Source organism: Oncorhynchus nerka, linkage group LG10, assembly GCF_034236695.1.
Source record: "Oncorhynchus nerka isolate Pitt River linkage group LG10, Oner_Uvic_2.0, whole genome shotgun sequence".
NCBI lineage: Eukaryota > Metazoa > Chordata > Actinopteri > Salmoniformes > Salmonidae > Oncorhynchus > Oncorhynchus nerka.
This window is the reverse complement of record NC_088405.1, coordinates 37,609,949-37,627,269: the sequence shown is the minus strand read 5'-3', so window position 1 is coordinate 37,627,269 and position 17,321 is coordinate 37,609,949. Positions and strand designations below refer to the sequence as shown.

At 42.4% G+C, this 17,321-nt stretch overlaps 1 protein-coding gene across 2 annotated transcripts in view; it reads right to left on the bottom strand.

The window, feature by feature from the left end:
* Positions 1–17,321, bottom strand: part of LOC115135265 (inositol polyphosphate-5-phosphatase A-like) — a 281,318-nt gene that overhangs the window by 31,515 nt on the left and 232,482 nt on the right. For both annotated transcript variants that reach the window (XM_029669757.2, XM_029669756.2), the window contains exons 10-11: positions 9,990–10,085; positions 9,392–9,466 (exon numbers count right to left, since the gene is read on the bottom strand). In XM_029669757.2, coding sequence (XP_029525617.1) covers positions 9,392–9,466; positions 9,990–10,085 — 171 coding nt within the window. The remainder of the gene's footprint in view (positions 1–9,391; positions 9,467–9,989; positions 10,086–17,321) is intronic.

Sequence of the window (17,321 nt, the reverse complement as noted above, 5' to 3'; positions counted from 1 at the left end):
AACAAAAAAAAACAGGGAAATAAAAGTAGGCTGAAACATTAGTAGGCCTAGGTTAGGCTATACAGCCCATCCCTCTCAGTTAAAGGAAAATAAATATAAATTGGACGGCTGTAATGACATTTAGGGGGTGGGTCTCTGGATATCGGCTATATGTCGTCTTACCTCCTTTAGTAATGGCATTAATCGCATTTAGTCATTGGTCTGTTTCTCATTGGCCAGGATTGTCTTTCAAAAAACGTTTTGCCTCTTCGGGAGTTTTGAAGTGTCGCAAGGCTCCTTGGTGAAGAATCCTGAGCTCGTTTGGGTATTTGAATCCCCTGAAGATGCCTCGGTCAATGGAGTATTTCTTCACTTCGTCAAATTCTCGGCACTTTCGGCGTATTCCATCTGACAGGTCCTGGTGTAAAGCGAGTTTGGCGTTTCCCACTGTGATGGTGTTGTTTTTCGCCGCCTGTAGGACTCGTTCCTTGTCGGTGAATCTCAGGAAACGTATGGTGATTGGGCGCGGTGGTTGTCTGGCTGCTGGTGGGGGCCTCAGTGCTCGGTGAGCTCTCTCGAGTTCTATGGGCCTGTCGGTGGGCAGGTGGAGCCACTCGGGAAGTTTGTCTTGCAGGTAGCGGATCAGTGGCATGTTTCCCTCTTCTTTTTCGCCCAGATTGAATAGAACACAATTATTCCTTCGCCCCCTGTTTTCCAGGTCCTCTGTTTTCTCTTCCAGATGCTCGATTTTCTTTTTAGCATATGCTATTGTTTCCATGGCATCTGTCAATAAGTTTTCCATGGATAGGATTCGCCCCTCTGCCTCGTCCAGGCGCCCCGCGTTTATGGTTATCTTGTTGTTGATGTCAGGCAATGCGTTTTCCAGGATTGTCACCTTGCCCCCTATCGCACTGAGCTGAGAGTTAATGGCATCTAATTTGGTGTTTAGTTCTGTACGTTGGGATCTCAACTCAGAGAGGATGTCTTCGACAGAGTGCGAGGTTGGCATTCGTTGTGCCTCGTGGGGGAGCGGGTTCTCTTGCTCCTGGCTAATGGCGCTAGTTTTTTCTGAAGCTAGCTTCTTCTTGGAGGCTTTTTCCGTCGCTAATACTCGAGTCCGGGTAAAAATGTCACCTGTAGTGTCGCCTTTTGTAGCCGCCATGACTTTTTCTTACTAAAGCTAAATGAGTGTGAACTTGGAATGGAGGTAAGATTAGGAATTGGAAACTACTTGTGCGGAGCTCTTAGTTCACGCGGACATCTCGTTCAAGGGTCACGTGATCCCCGGCTGTGTATTTCTGTATGAGCAAGATTATGTGGGTAACTGCGAGTAGCCAACTGTATGCATGCATACTTTTGTGTAAAGTGTGAGCATCTGTGTCTGTCTGTCTGTCTGTCTGTCTGTCTGTCTGTCTGTCTGTCTGTCTGTCTGTCTGTCTGTCTGTGTGTGCCAGTGGTGTAGAACAGTGGACATTACTTTCCAGGCAGTGGGACCCTCAGACAGAGTCTCTGTGGTTCAGGAGGGCAGATGTGTAACATTCATCAAACTCACAGGAGGCAGGGTCACAGGAGAGCTCACACATTGTGAATGAGGAATGGAGCCCGGAGGATGCGCTACACGCTTCACTGTGCGCCACCACCATCCTCCCAATGACATGCTCCTAGTGTGTGTGAAGAGTCCTTAGTGGAAGAGTGAGCCAGCATATAAGTTTGTAACTGAGAGAATGTCAAGATGTACAGTAAAAGTTGGTGTGTGTGTGTGTAAACATTTCTAGAGGTGCAGAATGTAATTGTCCCTGTATGTGTGTGCACCTCATGTCTGCGTCTATTCTTACCCTAATAGAGTATCTGGGGGTGTGTGTACACCGGTGTGTTTCTTTGAGTGTGTGTGGACAGGTGTGCTTGCCTCTGTGGAGCTAGTGCAGCCGAGATGAGAAGTGACACCTTTAAAAAGCAGCAGATGAGCTGTGTTGGGGGGTGATGAAGCGCACTGTGTATCCGTGATGTGTGTGTGTGTGTGTGTGTGTGTGTGTGTGTGTGTGTGTGTGTGTGTGTGTGTGTGTGTGTGTGTGTGTGTGCGTGCGTGTGTATAGAGCCTCTAAGTGAATGTTGAGTAATTCATTTAGGTTGACTGGAAAACCCAAGGGCTGAAATTTCACACTACATTTCATCCCGGGTCAATTAAGCATAATGATTTGCTGTTCTGGTAGGTCAGCAGTAAAAAAAAATCCCAGTTTATATTGGTTCAAGGGCTCGTTGCATTATAAAGATGGCGGAGTAGTTTGTCAGCTTGAAATGACCTTGGAGAGGGCTGCTAGCTGATATGGCTCAGGCAATATCATAGACAAGGAGAAAGATGAGGAAGTGCCCCCCTAAACAAGTCCAGTGTTCATATTTCTTACTTCGCCTGAATGAGCAACACACACCTAATTCACCGTAGCTGTGATTGTTATAAGAGGGAGAAGTTGAAGGGACAGAGGGAATAAAAGGTATCTGGGCTGACTGTCCCTCTAACCCAGCTTGTGGTTGTCCAAGCCCATAATTGTGCAATGATTTACAACATGTCAAACTATCCCTCTGACAACACCTGCTGCCATTAAAAGCAATCAATAAACACAGAGGTGAAAGGTCATTTAATTTTATTTTTAAGCCACACACTTGGCTGTCATTGCAGGGCCATATTTTTTCTTCGTTTTATGAGATCTTCATTATTTGTTGTGGAAACGATAAACTGTCGCTGACAGGGAATAGCCGACCGCCTTGAGAGGGTCAACCCAAACAAATACAGCCAGCAGGCTAGAGGCTACAGACTCATTATACTCTCTCTTATCATACACTACATGGCCAAAAGTATGTGGACACCTGCTCGGTGAACACCTCATTCTAAAATCATGGGCGTTAATATAGAGTTGGTCCCCCCTTTGCTGCTATAACAGCCTCCACTTTTCTGGGAAGGCTTTCCACTAGATGTTGGAACATTGCTGCGGAGACCTGCTTCCATTCAGCCACAAGAGCATTAGTGAGGTAGGCAGGGATCCAAACTGGTGACACCTTTTTTCAAAAAAATCCCTGCCAAGGGGAAATGCAGGTTTTAACTAATTAAACAACAAAGAATATGATCTACATGATCAGTCTCTGTGTGTAAAATAAAAAGTGGTTAATGTGAACCTGACTCACAGTTAAAAAAATGTAAAGAAAGCAATCCAATTATTTGTTGCCTAGACTTTACTGCAAATGACACTCAAGTCTTGAAAAAATACAATACATTAATATAGACAGTTTTTATAATAGAACGCTTGTGACCACACACATCTAAATATTGCACTTGGGAAAAAAACATCTTAAAGTAAAAATAGAATGAAACAAACAGGCATTCTATTTTTGCTCTATTAGTGGTCACTATAGTAGACAAGGCTACATGTGTGCAAAAAAAAAACATTCACTGAGTAAAACATGTAATAATCCCCCTCACTCACACACAAGTGTTACTGTCAAGTTCAACACAATAAAAGCAATATTTTTGGGCTACACTGCACATTATTACACTGTACACTTTCTGCCTGTGGACATCTATTCTACAATGTACCAGAGCACGATACCCTTACTTGGCATAACTGATCTCTTTCAGGCAGAGAGTACACCTGGCATACCCTTTTTTACCCACTGTATTGAAGAAGTGAGAAAGTGTGTGGTGATCCTTTCACCTCCATAGTGGCATCCAGCTTAAGCCAGGTCCAGCTCCAGCTACACTTGATCCCTGAATCCACTTGTTTAACAAGCAACGCCTCATTTTCACCTAATTCTCTCATTCCAAAAATGAACCACATACTGTAGAGGGAAAACATTAGTTCACAGATAGTAGTTAGTTCATTCATTTGTTAACATTTCACACAGATTGCCAGGGTCCAGTAAGCAACTAACGCGTTATAACTTGAGGAACAGCAGGGAGTTGTATACCGCTTAATACTGTAGCGAATTGGTTAGGTTACTACGTAAACTCATCTGATGTTGTAACATTAGCTAGCTAACGTTAGCTGTGACTTTATCAGCCAGCACATTTTCACATCATAAACACAATTATTTGATCAGTTAAGTTGGCTAATGTTGCTCAACATCTCTCTGGCTAGCTAATGGAGAATTTGATCCAGCTAGCAAGATAACATTACTTAAAAATGCTAACAATAGTTGTTCCACCACACTTTCTCCCTCACTTCAAACTTTCCAAATGCCAGTTGTTTTTCGGTTACTGCTCATGAAGTACACTTCATCACCTTCTCACCCCATGGCTCTGTGGTCAGGCTTCTCACCTTCCTCTTCGTTAATGTTTTTTATTTGACCTAAATTTAACTAGACAAGTCAGTTAAGAACAAATTCTTATTTTCAATTACAGCTTAGTGGGTTAACTACCTTGTTCAGGGGCAGAACGAGAGATTTTTTACCTTGTCAGCTCGGGGATTCGATCTTGCAACCTTTCGGTTACAAGTCCAAGTCTAAACACTAGGCTACCTGCCACCCCACTGACAAACTGCCTTTCCACTCTCTGCTGTCTTTCCAGAGTGTGTGCTGATGCTGTAACTAGCAAATTGGTTGTCTCTTCTCTCTTCAGTCGCGTGCTGCATTCTGTTGTTATGTGAACGTTTGGCTGAGCCTTGGATACAGCCAGTATTGCTCCAAACGCGCATCACTTGTTCGCATACTGCCAGTAGTGATCCAAACACCCCCCAAAAAACTTTTCTCATCGAATCTACACAAGTCACATAGGTCACCTATTTTGGATTCAAAACTCGGTGACTAGTTTGCGTCCCTGGGTAGGGCACTGATGTTGGGCGATTATGCCTGGCTCGCAGTCGGAGTTCCAATTCATCCCAAAGGTGTTCGATGGGGTTGAGGTCAGGGCTCTGCGCAGGCCTGTCACACAGATCTCAGTGAACCATTTCTGCATGGACCTCGCTTTGTGCACGGGGCATTGTCATGCTAAAACAGGAAAGGGCCTTCCCAAACTGTTGCCACAAATTTGGAAGCACAAAATCATCTCGAATGTCATTGTATGCTGTAAGATTTCCTTCACAGGAACTAAGGGGCCTAGCCCGAACCATGAAAAAGAACCCAAGACCATTATTGTTGGAGGTACGCCATTGGACTGTGAAGCAATGGAAACCCATTCTCTGGAGTGATGAATCAAGCTTATGCGCCTGCGTGCAGTTTGAACCAAGTTTCTAACTAGTGCTAGCACAATTGCTAACTAGCGTTAGCACAATGCCTGGGATTCTATGGGTATCTGCTAGTGATGCACAATATAATATTTTTGTCCGATACCGATATCCAATATTTTCCTAGCCCCAAAAAAACATACCGATACCGACATTTACAATTTTAATAGCCTTTTAAGCATTCTAGTACAGTTAAATAGTTAATTAACACACACACACATAGACAAAGTGGTCTAAGGCACTGCATCTCAGTGCAAGAGGCATCACTACAGTTCCTGGTTCGAATCCAGGAAGTATCACACCTGGCCGTGATTGGGAGACCCATAGTTCGGCACACAACCAGTTCGCGTCGTCCAGGCCGTCAATGTGAATATCAATTTGTTCTGACTTGCCTAGTTAAATAAAGGTTACACACACCACACTGACAAACAGTTATTTTGCTGGTATTTACGTATGTCCACATTACCAGTAAAACATAATCAAAACCTATTTCTTTCACTTACTTGCTGTGCTGTTTCATGTTCATTTGTTCAGTCGTTTCATTCTCAACCAGGATTTCTATGGAATGCCGTTTGGGTCTTTGCGTGTCAAAAAAGTACACGTCAAATAACACAACATCTGTTTCAGTAGCTAACTATATAGCTAGGTGTCATCATGTAAAATAACCCTAATTTATGAGACAGTTCTTATTTGATTAATGGTGGTCGGACCCATTTATGTGAAGCTAGCCACAATAAGGATTAGCCACAATAGTGGACTTTGCGGTTAGCCTTAAAAATAAAAGTGTGGCATAATTCTACTATTTGCATTACTGTCAATGACATACTATTATTTTGAAGGCAAACAAAAAATTGTGCCTAAACCTTATTGTGGCTAGCTTCACAACACATAACCCGGTGCGGTCGAGCCTAACTAGCCAGATGAAGCTAGCTGGCTGCTTATAATGTTAATTTTGGGCAACAGGGTTAAGTTGCTGAGTATTTATTTTCATGAACTGATGTTCAATTTCAATAGGCGAACAACAAGTGGCAACCTAGATAATACTTATTCACAAGGATTCCTAAATCATGTACCTACATTATATACAGTTGAAGTCGGAAGTTTACATATGCTGGAGGAAACAGGTACAAAAGTATCTATATCCACAGTAAAACGAGTCCTATATCGACATAACCTGAAAGGCCGCACAGCAAGGAAGAAGCCATTGCTTCAAAACCGCCATAAAAAAGCCAGACTACAGTTTGCAACTGCACATGGGGACAAAGATCACACTTTATGGAGAAATGTCCTCTGGTCTGACGAAACAAAAATAGAACTGTTTGGCCATAATGACCATCGTTATGTTTGGAGGAAAAAGGGGGAGGCTTGCAAGCCGAAGAACACTATCCCAAGCGTGAAGCACTGGGGTGGCAGCATCATGTTATGGGGGTGCTTTGCTGCAGGAGGGACTGGTGCACGTCACAAAATAGATGGCATCATGAGGGAGGAACATTATGTGGATATATTGAAGCAACATTTCAAGAAATCAGTCAGGAAGTTAAAGCTTGGTCGGAAATGGGTCTTACAAACGGACAATGACCACAAGCATACTTCCAAAGGTGTGGCAAAATGGCTTAAGGACAACAAAGTCAAGGTATAGGAGTGGCCTACACAAAGCCCTGACCTCAATCCTATAGAAAATGTGTGGGCAGAACTGAAGAAGTGTGTGCGAGCAAGGAGGCCTACAAACCTGACTCAGTTACACCAGCTCTGTCAGGAGGAATGGGCCAAAATTCACCAAACTTATTGTGAGAAGCTTGTGGAAGGCTATCCGAAACGTTTGACCCAAGTTAAACAATTTAAAAGCAATGCTACCAAATACTAATTGAGTGTATGTAAACTTCTAACCCACTGGGAATGCGATGAAATAAATAAAAGCTGAAATAAGTCATTCTCTACTATTATTCTGACATTTCACATTCTTAAAATAAAGTGGTGATCCTAACTGACCTAAGACAGGGAATGTTTACTTGGATTAAATGTCAGGAATTGTGAAAAACTGAGTTTAAATGTATTTGACTAAGGTGTATGTAAACTTCCGACTTCAACGGTACACAGAAGTTGCTTACCAAGAAGACAGTGAATATTCAAAGTTACTGTTTTGACTTAAATCTGCTTGAAAATCTACGGCAAGACTTGGAAATTGCTGTCTAGCTATGATTCCAAAAGTTTTGATAGAGCTTGAAGAATTTTGAAAAATAATAATGGGCACATATTGCACAATCTAGGTGTGCAAAGCCTGAAACTTACCCAAGAAGACTCAGCTGTAATCAATGCCAACGGTGTTTCTAAAATGCATTGACTCAGGGAGCTGAATACTTACGCAACGACTATATTTTTGTTTTTTCATTGTTATTAATCAAAAAACACATATATTTTTCCTATCACTTTGACAGAGTATTTTGTATAAGCCGTTGACAAAAAAATGACAATTAAATCAATATGAATCCCACTTTGTAACAAATGTGAACAAATCCAAGGGGTCTGAATACTTTCGCAAGGCACTGTATATAATACATATGCTACATACATCATGATCAGACTGAGGAACTGATCAATACTAGCAAAAGCACAATAAGCTATTCAACGTAGCGAGGCATTCAGGTATAAGAGACAGCATAGAAGCCCATTCTCTCTGGCCTTCCGTGTTTATCTTCCTAGCTAAGGTCACATTTTATTTAGCATGCTGCTGTATTACCACTTAAGAGCACTGACAGGTAAAATATTGAAGAAGTTTAGCCTGGGTCTTTATTTATATATTTATTTACTTCATCTGGAAAACTTGTGGCTTGAGTAATGTTGCCAGCATGCAGGGAGCATGACAATGAGGAGCGGCCCTGACAGAAAAGTTCATCACTCCAAACAGGACCCCCCTCCCTTTACCCCTCCTCCTTCCCAGCCGTCTGCCGACACCACACTGATAAAGTTACAATAAAGAGGCACTGAAACAAAATCAATGATGAAGAGGGGAGAGAGGAGGGCTACAGGATAGAAGATACGCTACTGGATAAATAGGAGGTAGTGGAGAGGAGGGGGGCATGTGTCTGCACAGAATCCTGGTTCCCGGGAACATAGATCCGCCCCTGCCCACTCCCGCTCCCTCTACCTCCGCCGAGGAGCAAGACCCTGTGTCCCTTGACGCCACGACTCCCGGAAAAGGTAATCTTCCCAAATACTTATCAGGGCTCTCCATCGTCCCGGCCTGACAGCAGCGGGGATAATTAATTATACAATTTCGATGGGAATATCGACTAAACAAAACTATTAATCATAGCAAAAATCAATAGGCATGGACACATTCAATCATGTCCCGACCAATGATTACTCCTCTCAAAATATAATAATTATTTTTGAGAGGTGCCTCGAATTACATTTCTGTCAAGCCTAGTAGTTGATGAAGGACGCAATGGATTTATTTTTCCTCTGAGGAGGGGTGCAGGGGGAACATTTATCCTTTTGGAAAGGTAGTTTGTTTTATAAGGATCATAACACTGTGTGTTTAACTAGACTATGACCATCAGATTATCTCTGACGCCCCATTACGCCATTTATCTTGCCGAGCCCTGCAGGGGAGGGGGGAGAGGAAAGTGGGGGCATCCTGGGGCACAAACACACACCACATAAACACACACATACCGACACAGAGACACAGACATACAGCCCCACATACACTCACAGTATGTACAGCATACACACAAACAGACAGACTACTTGAAGAGTCCTATGTTTCACATGGATTATTGGCTATTATAATGACATGGTCATGAGGAGTCCTGATGTGTGTCACATTGGCTTACATGTGTCCAATTGACAGTTATACAGTGTTGCATGTGTCCAATTGCACGAACACACACACATACACTCAGTGTATAGCTGTTTCTCAATAGGAGGTGTCAGGATGATAAGAAAATGTGGAAAATGGAAAACATTTAAAAGCATTATTGCAACAGAAAAAGAAAAGAAAAAGGTCCGCATCAGTGACTTTCACTTACTTGTTTCACAGTGAATTTTGGCCTCTGTCTAAAGACGACAACATGTAGTAAACGTTGCACATTCCTGTCACTTTGAATGTCCCAACTCCCAACTGAATGTCTTAAAGCACCTCAATAAACATTTTTATTGAATAAACCTTCCAAAGTTATAAAACAAAAGTCATTTCTTACCAGGGCCCCATTGTTTTCCCGGAAAACGTCCTGGTTGATATAATTAAAAAGCTTCTTTTCAAGTTGAAGTACAACCTAAAAGGGGCAGAAGAGGGTAGGAGAATAGTGGACTGATTAATAGCGACCCTCATCTGAACCAGCACTTTATAATTAGAGCTTTCATTAATTTAATGAAGGGTAATGTGCTGTGGTGTTGGGAGCAGCATTCGTTCTGTCTGAAGTGTTGAATACTATTATTCCACCTGTTCACTTATGCCGGATTCTCACTATAGGCCCAAACCGAGCAAAGCCTGGCCTTGTTATGCATCCACCATAGTTGCTGGAAAGGACAATGTGAAATTAAAATATCTTCAACCGGGTCAGGTCGGGTTAGGGTCAGCTCTATAGCATGTATCAGGCATTAGGATGGCCTGAAGATTCATTGGGAAAGTTTGTGTGAAAGAGTCATTTCTTTCTTTATAAAAGGCACATTACAAATAAGCTATTCCATGTTCAGGTGTACATTAGTCATTCTGATAAAACGTGAAAAATGTCAGGTATTGTGTGTACACAGTGCATTTACATCTTCTTATGAACCAACATCAATGCTGTAGCATACCTTGCGATCGTTCTCTGATTCTCTGAATATTAGCTTCTCGACTTCATTGGTGTCACCTACTCTGACCGTCTGCATGGTGGCAGTGGAACACAGACTCTGTAGAAGGAAGGGGGGGGTTAGTGCCAGTATTCCCTACATCCTCATAGGATGGAACAGTATATCATACCGTGGACAAAACAAATGTAACCATGTATCGTATGGTGTCAAAGGGTAAAACACAGGATCTCTCTCTGCATGTGTGTGTGTACAGAGGGCTATACCGTATCATTACTAATGGCCATTCCACAGTCCACACACAGAACACATAAACACCACTATGCATTAGAAGGATTTTTGAAGAACCCGCCCACCCCCCCCCCAAAAAAAAATCCCCATCTTACTGTCCCCCTCTTTATTCTGTGCTATGTCTTGACCCTGTGGACTGTGTGCATGGTTAAATTCCCCTTTGTGGACTCCTTTAACAATTAGTTAAACATTCAACCATCTGTGTTTGAAGACAGTTGAATGAGGTAATCCTTCAACCAGTGGTTCCCATACCACACTGCAGGGACAGCGGTCTGATTGAAATTCAAAGCACAGATTAGTTAATCAGGTCAAGCCAATATAACGGGCAGAAAAAAGGGCCTTTAGACGGAAATGTCACAAATCAGTCCTGCTTGCCCAAAATGGCACACCAGATTAGAACAAACACCCAGCAGTAAGTGAAAGTGGAACAACCCTCCCCAGTTCCCCCCTAAAGCTGGTTTCTAAAGCCCTAACAAATCGCTCCATCTTTCACTCATTTAGGCCCTCCAAATGCAGGGTCAATATGGTCCCCTGCCATCCAAATGCTAATGCGCTTAAGTGTGCTTAAGCAGCTTTGTGCAATGAATAGGCCAAAGAAGGAGCTGGAGAAGGGCAAGGCATATATACTTTCCCTGTCAAAAAGTCATTGTAGCCACACCAGCAAGAAATAATCCGAAACATTTAATTTTTCATCCACTTCTACGATTATTACGAAAAACGCAAAATTGGCGACTTTTGACGTTCTTTAACGTTTAAGTGTTTTTTTTTAGAACGACTTCACAATTTATCGAAATTGAGCAAATCAGAAAACAAAACGCAGCCATGAGGACAGTTGAACAAGATAAAAAAAAAAATAGAACATGTTAATAAGTTATCTTATTCAAATGAGCCTTTCAAGTTAGTGAATTGGTAGCAGCGTTGGGCCCTCTTGTTCTTCCCAACCGAAGCCCTTCTGTCAGCTTTGCAAATCCAAAACCCAGCCAAGCAGAAATCCCTGGCCACTTCAGAGCCAGCAGCACTGCCAGAAACCCACACAGCTTATTGGACAAAAAACCGCCAGATATTTCAAGAACAGAAATGGCCTCTCCATTCATGTTCAAATGATTTCTGTAATCCAGTAAGCGTTGGCCTCGACCAAGAAATCTGTTATTTGTGCACAAGGATCAATGTTGCTTCACTATACCTGAATATGTCCCCGTCACAAGTCAAAAGCATACCTGCGCAAGCAAGCACATAGTTGTTTATGTTCATTTCTTCTAAGAGCCTAGAGGCTCATTGGTCCACAATGATGTAGCTTTTCTGTGTCACACCCTTTGCCAACTGTTTCTGACTCTGAACTGAAAGCTCAACAAGAAAAAACGACAATGACACAGTGTCGTGTATTGTGAGGAAATTATTTCACTTGGTCTACATTTTAGTGAAACTATACAATTTCAGGGAAAACCAGTCAATCTGAGTGTAATAATTTTTGAGAATCAACTCAGTTTTTCAGAATAGCGTGCCTACTTTACAAATCTGGGTCCTCTACACACCCAGCAGTATGGTGGTGGTCTGTCCTCACAGTTGTTCAGGTTAAGCAGTTCGGTGGCCAGGCCTGACATGTGATTGATTCATTCATTCATGTGTTCATTGACTAAGACTGATCAGTGTGTCATGGGAGTCAGAGGCGGCTGATTGCACGCCATTGATCACAGTGCGTTCCTGTCGTCCTGGGATGCCTCCGTGAAAAACAACCTCCCCCTCCTCGTCCCTCTAAAACTCCATCACCACATCCCTTGTATAATTCAGCCCGGCCCACCAACCCACCAGCCCGTCGGCCCATGCAGGGACCTTCGTCATGAGATACCCCCCTAACCTAACAAAGAGGCAGGGTAAATGAGAACCCCATCATGCCACTGCTTAAGTCTTCTAGATCCGTGCAGGACGGGACTGCCAAGAGAGCCCAGGTGCTTTCTCAGACATAAGAAGAAATTATTATTATTTTTTTAATCCTTGAGTGAAAAAACAAGGACAGATGTTGACCAAGAATTAACCCAAGCTCACCACCGCTAACTGTGGATCATGCATCTGCTATAGAGGCACCCTGGGTAATGTGACCGCTTGGGCAGGGGGCGTGGGAGGCAAGAGGAAGCGGGCTCCTGGACAGAGCTTTCTCTTTAAGTAGGGCGAGTGGCCGGGCTGATCAAAGTGCCTGGGTCTTTAAACACACATCTAAACACGCTCTTATTGACCCCCCCCAAATGATATTAACATAACACATTACATCTAAACACGCTCTTATTGACCCCCCCCCCAAATGGTATTAACATAACACATTACATCTAAACACGCTCTTATTGACCCCCCCCAATGATATTAACATAAAACATTACATTTAAACACGCTCTTATTGACCCCTCCCCAAATGATATTAACATAACACATTACATCGAAACACGGTCTTATTGACCCCCAAATGATATTAACATAACACATTACATCTAAACACACTCTTATTGACCCCCAAATGATATTAACATAACACATTACATCTAAACACGCTCTTATTGCCCCCAAATGGTATTAACATAACACATTACATCTAAACACGCTCTTATTGACCCCCAATGATATTAACATAAAACATTACATTTAAACACGCTCTTATTGACCCCCAAATGATATTAACATAACACATTACATCGAAACACGCTCTTATTAACCCCCAAATGATATTAACATAACACATTACATCTAAACACACTCTTATTGACCCCCCAAATGATATTAACATAACACATTACATCTAAACACGCTCTTATTGACCCCCAAATGATATTAACATAACACATTACATCTAAACACGCTCTTATTGACCGACCCCAAATGATATTAACATAACACATTACATCTAAACACGCTCTTATTGACCCCCAAATGATATTAACATAACACATTACATCTAAGCATGCTCTCATTGACCCCCAAATGATATTAACATAACACATTACATCGAAACACGCTCTTATTGACCCCCAAATGATATTAACATAACACATTACATCTAAACACGCTCTTATTGACCCCCAAATGATATTAACATAACACATTACATCTAAACACGCTCTTATTGACCCCCAAATGATATTAACATAACACATTACATCTAAACACGCTCTTATTGACCCCCAAATGATATTAACATAACACATTACATCTAAACACGCTCTTATTGACCCCCAAATGATATTAACATAACACATTACATCTAAACACGCTCTTATTGACCCCCCAAATGATATTAACATAACACATTACATCTAAACACACTCTTATTGACCCCCAAATGATATTAACATAACACATTACATCTAAACACGCTCTTATTGACCCCCAAATGATATTAACATAACACATTACATCTAAACACGCTCTTATTGACCCCCAAATGATATTAACATAACACATTACATTTAAACACACTCTTATTGACCCCAAATGATATTAACATAACACATTACATCTAAACACGCTCTTATTGACCCCCAAATGATATTAACATAACACATTACATTTAAACACGCTCTTATTGACCCCCAAATGATATTAACATAACACATTACATCTAAACACGCTCTTATTGACCCCCAAATGATATTAACATAACACATTACATCTAAACACGCTCTTATTGACCCCCAAATGATATTAACATAACACATTACATCTAAACATGCTCTTATTGACCTCCCCAAATGATATTAACATAACACATTACATCTAAACACACTCTTATTGACCCCCAAATGATATTAACATAACACATTACATCTAAACATGCTCTTATTGACCTCCCCAAATGATATTAACATAACACATTACATTTAAACACGCTCTTATTGACCCCCCAAATGATATTAACATAACACATTACATCTAAACACGCTCTTATTGACCTCCCCCAAATGATATTAACATAACACATTACATCTAAACACGCTCTTATTGACCCCCCCCAAATGATATTAACATAACACATTACATCTAAACATGCTCTCATTGACCTCCCCCAAATGATATTAACATAACACATTTGAGTTGAACAATTGGCTTTTCATTTGGTACATGAGGATAAGAGGGAGAAGAAGAGGAAAAAACAGGACAGCTGTCAGGAATGAGAAGTTTGGAAGGAAAACAAATATGTAGAGTTGTCCAGAGGGATGACTTCACTGCTTCGGGAACGCCAATAGTCTCTCTAACAGCCCATACAAAGAGAACCCCCGGCCCGGCAAAAGCTTTGCATTGTGGGTCTCGGGTCAACACAGGAGACGGGCGGGGCCTGTTTGTCGAGGAGTTAGAGGAGAGGTTGCCCCTGTGCATTTTGGGGGATGGCGCTTGCTTTGCGCTTCAAATGGAATAATCTCATTGGTGTGGGAGAGGCTACACGGATACGCCTGGTGCCTAAATTGATGACGTATGTCGTGCAGCTGAGAGTTGAGTGGAGACAAACGGATTCGGTTCAGTCAGCCGTCCTGATGGGCCCTTTCCAGGTAGCTAGTTTATGCTTGTGGCTAGAAACTTCAGTGAGAATTTGAAACTTGTCTGCCGAAGTTGGGACTTGGGAGAGTATAAGGCTGCTATCCTACTCAAAATAAAATAAAGTAGGATGGAACAAATTGGCCCCGTTTTCACTACCAGCGGCAACATGCGATATAGCTGCCCAGTGGGAAGCAGCTCAAGTTGGCAAGCACCTCGATACAACATCGTTGCACTGGTCATTCGTACCGGCTTGTCATTATGTTAGCTAATTGGCATGTCACGGTGACATCCAGATGGTAACCAATACTACAAGTTAATTCTCCCTCGCCCATCTAAATGTCACTTTAATTTACAAGTTTTAACTAGAGCCATGCTGTGGTTGTTGCCAGCTAGCCAGCATAAACTAGCTAGCTGGGAAGGGCTCAACAGGACGACTGACTGAACCGAATCCATTAGTCTCTACAAGACTCTCAGCTGCACGACCTACGTCATCAATTTGGGCACCAGGTGTGTCCGTATAGCCTTTCCCCATCAGTGTCCGAGAAGGAAACGGGCGGTGAAAAGACCTCTCTACTCCAGCTGCTCTCTTTAGAGACAAGGTTAAAGCAATCTGTCCCACTTCAAAGCACCGACTGCCTTTCCCCTTCTGCTACTGATCCAGCCACGCAAACAGATGGAGAAGCTTGGCTGAGCCCAACGCAAACACAACACTGACACAACCAACAAAACCATGACACAACCCCCATTCATTCAACCTGGCCACAAGCCAACCGGCACACCAATCTCACACCTAAGAAAACCAACTGTACTCAAAACCAGTATCCCCTCTTGCCCTGATATAACTTCCTTTCAGCACATCCCATACAAAGCGTACACATCCATAACACATTTCTGTGCCTGCGATATGGCAGTGTTCCCCAAACCGCAATCGACTAAACCACAGCAAATCCACAGATCTATTGCAGTACTAGCACACCTGATTCAATTGGTCAACTAATCACCATGCCCTTCATTGAATTGTATCTGAGGTTATAAATTTCCTCTCCACCAGGCCCCAGTCCATGGCTTGTAAGGTTCCAGGGGTCCATGGGTGTGGCAGTGTGCCAGGTGACTGCCCTGGCATGGCAATGGGGCAGGGGTGGCTTCATGGGATTTACGCCACAGAACCTGGGCAGGGGCTCCGCTTACATCACTCAACCTAGCCACTGGGTGATTCCCATCTAGAGTTGCAAAGATACCGATAATTTACTTTTGGTAAAGTAATTTAGGTAATTAACAGAAAAAATCTAGAGCAATCTATCGTAATTTAGGTCATTTACACTTCAGTAGTTTAAAAAAAAGTATTCACATTGCATAAGTATCTATTTATTATATTTGTGTCCATATTGTCCCATGGTTCAATAGCCATATGGTTCAATAGCCTAATTAATGAAAAAAGCATCTAATCAACAATGGCATTATTTTCAATTAACTCCGCAACTCTTCCAACTAACTACTTTTTCATAACTTCCACCAGTTTGACCCCAAAACATTGACAACAAATATATAAACATATTCAAATAAATATGTTTGTAAAAAAATATATATATAAAAGGATATTTCATGCTGAAACCCTCATATTAAACACCAATGGTATTCACTAAGTTGATGGTTTATATTTAGGATAATGTTTTACAGCTTTTGTCATTTTATGTTTTAAATCATCTTATTCAATTATTACATATACTTTGCATGTGATAAGGCCACATAGAGGGCCAGACATTATTTCAGAAACCTGTGATAATCTGAAGGACCCAAAAGTGCCACTAAATGTCTTGGGATATATTACAGAAAATCCTTGAAAGAACTTCAAAGGTTTCCAGTAACACAGCCGCCCTTTGCAACCCTAATCCCATCAAATCATTTCACATGCCTATTGTTCACTCTCCCGTCACCGACATTCCACCCCAAAAATAACCCATTGAGTGTGTTTAGAGCTTCGGCGATTAAATCTCTATTTTTGATGAGGGAGACGGGACAGGGAGTTGGAGTATGACCCCTGGGCCGCCGTTACTTAAAGAGATCACTCTCCATTACACCAAGTGGGGACAGGGCAGGGCTGGCCTTTGTGTCACCAGGGGCGGTGGCATTGTCATGGCGTGCCATTATTTTCTCACCGCTGTGCGAGGGGACTTGCCAACCCGCTCGAGTGGTGCCAACGGCTGGCGGGTTTAGCTTAGCGCTCTCCTCCTCTCTTCTCTCCTCCTCGCCATATCAGTCTGCCCTGCATGCATGATTGAGACATCTTCCCAAACGGTGATGCGCCCGGATCCAAAGTGGGCAAAAACAAATATACCCTCTCCTCCCCACTCCCCACTCGCCACCCATTACCCAGGGAGCCTCTAAATCAGGGCTGACCCCCACCCCACCACTCCACCTGACCTGCCTGGAGTTCAACCAGAGAGCTCCACACTCTCTCCCTCCGGGTTGCTCATTAATCCCACTAAAACATAGTGGATTCACCAATGCCATGGATGAAGAACTAGGAGG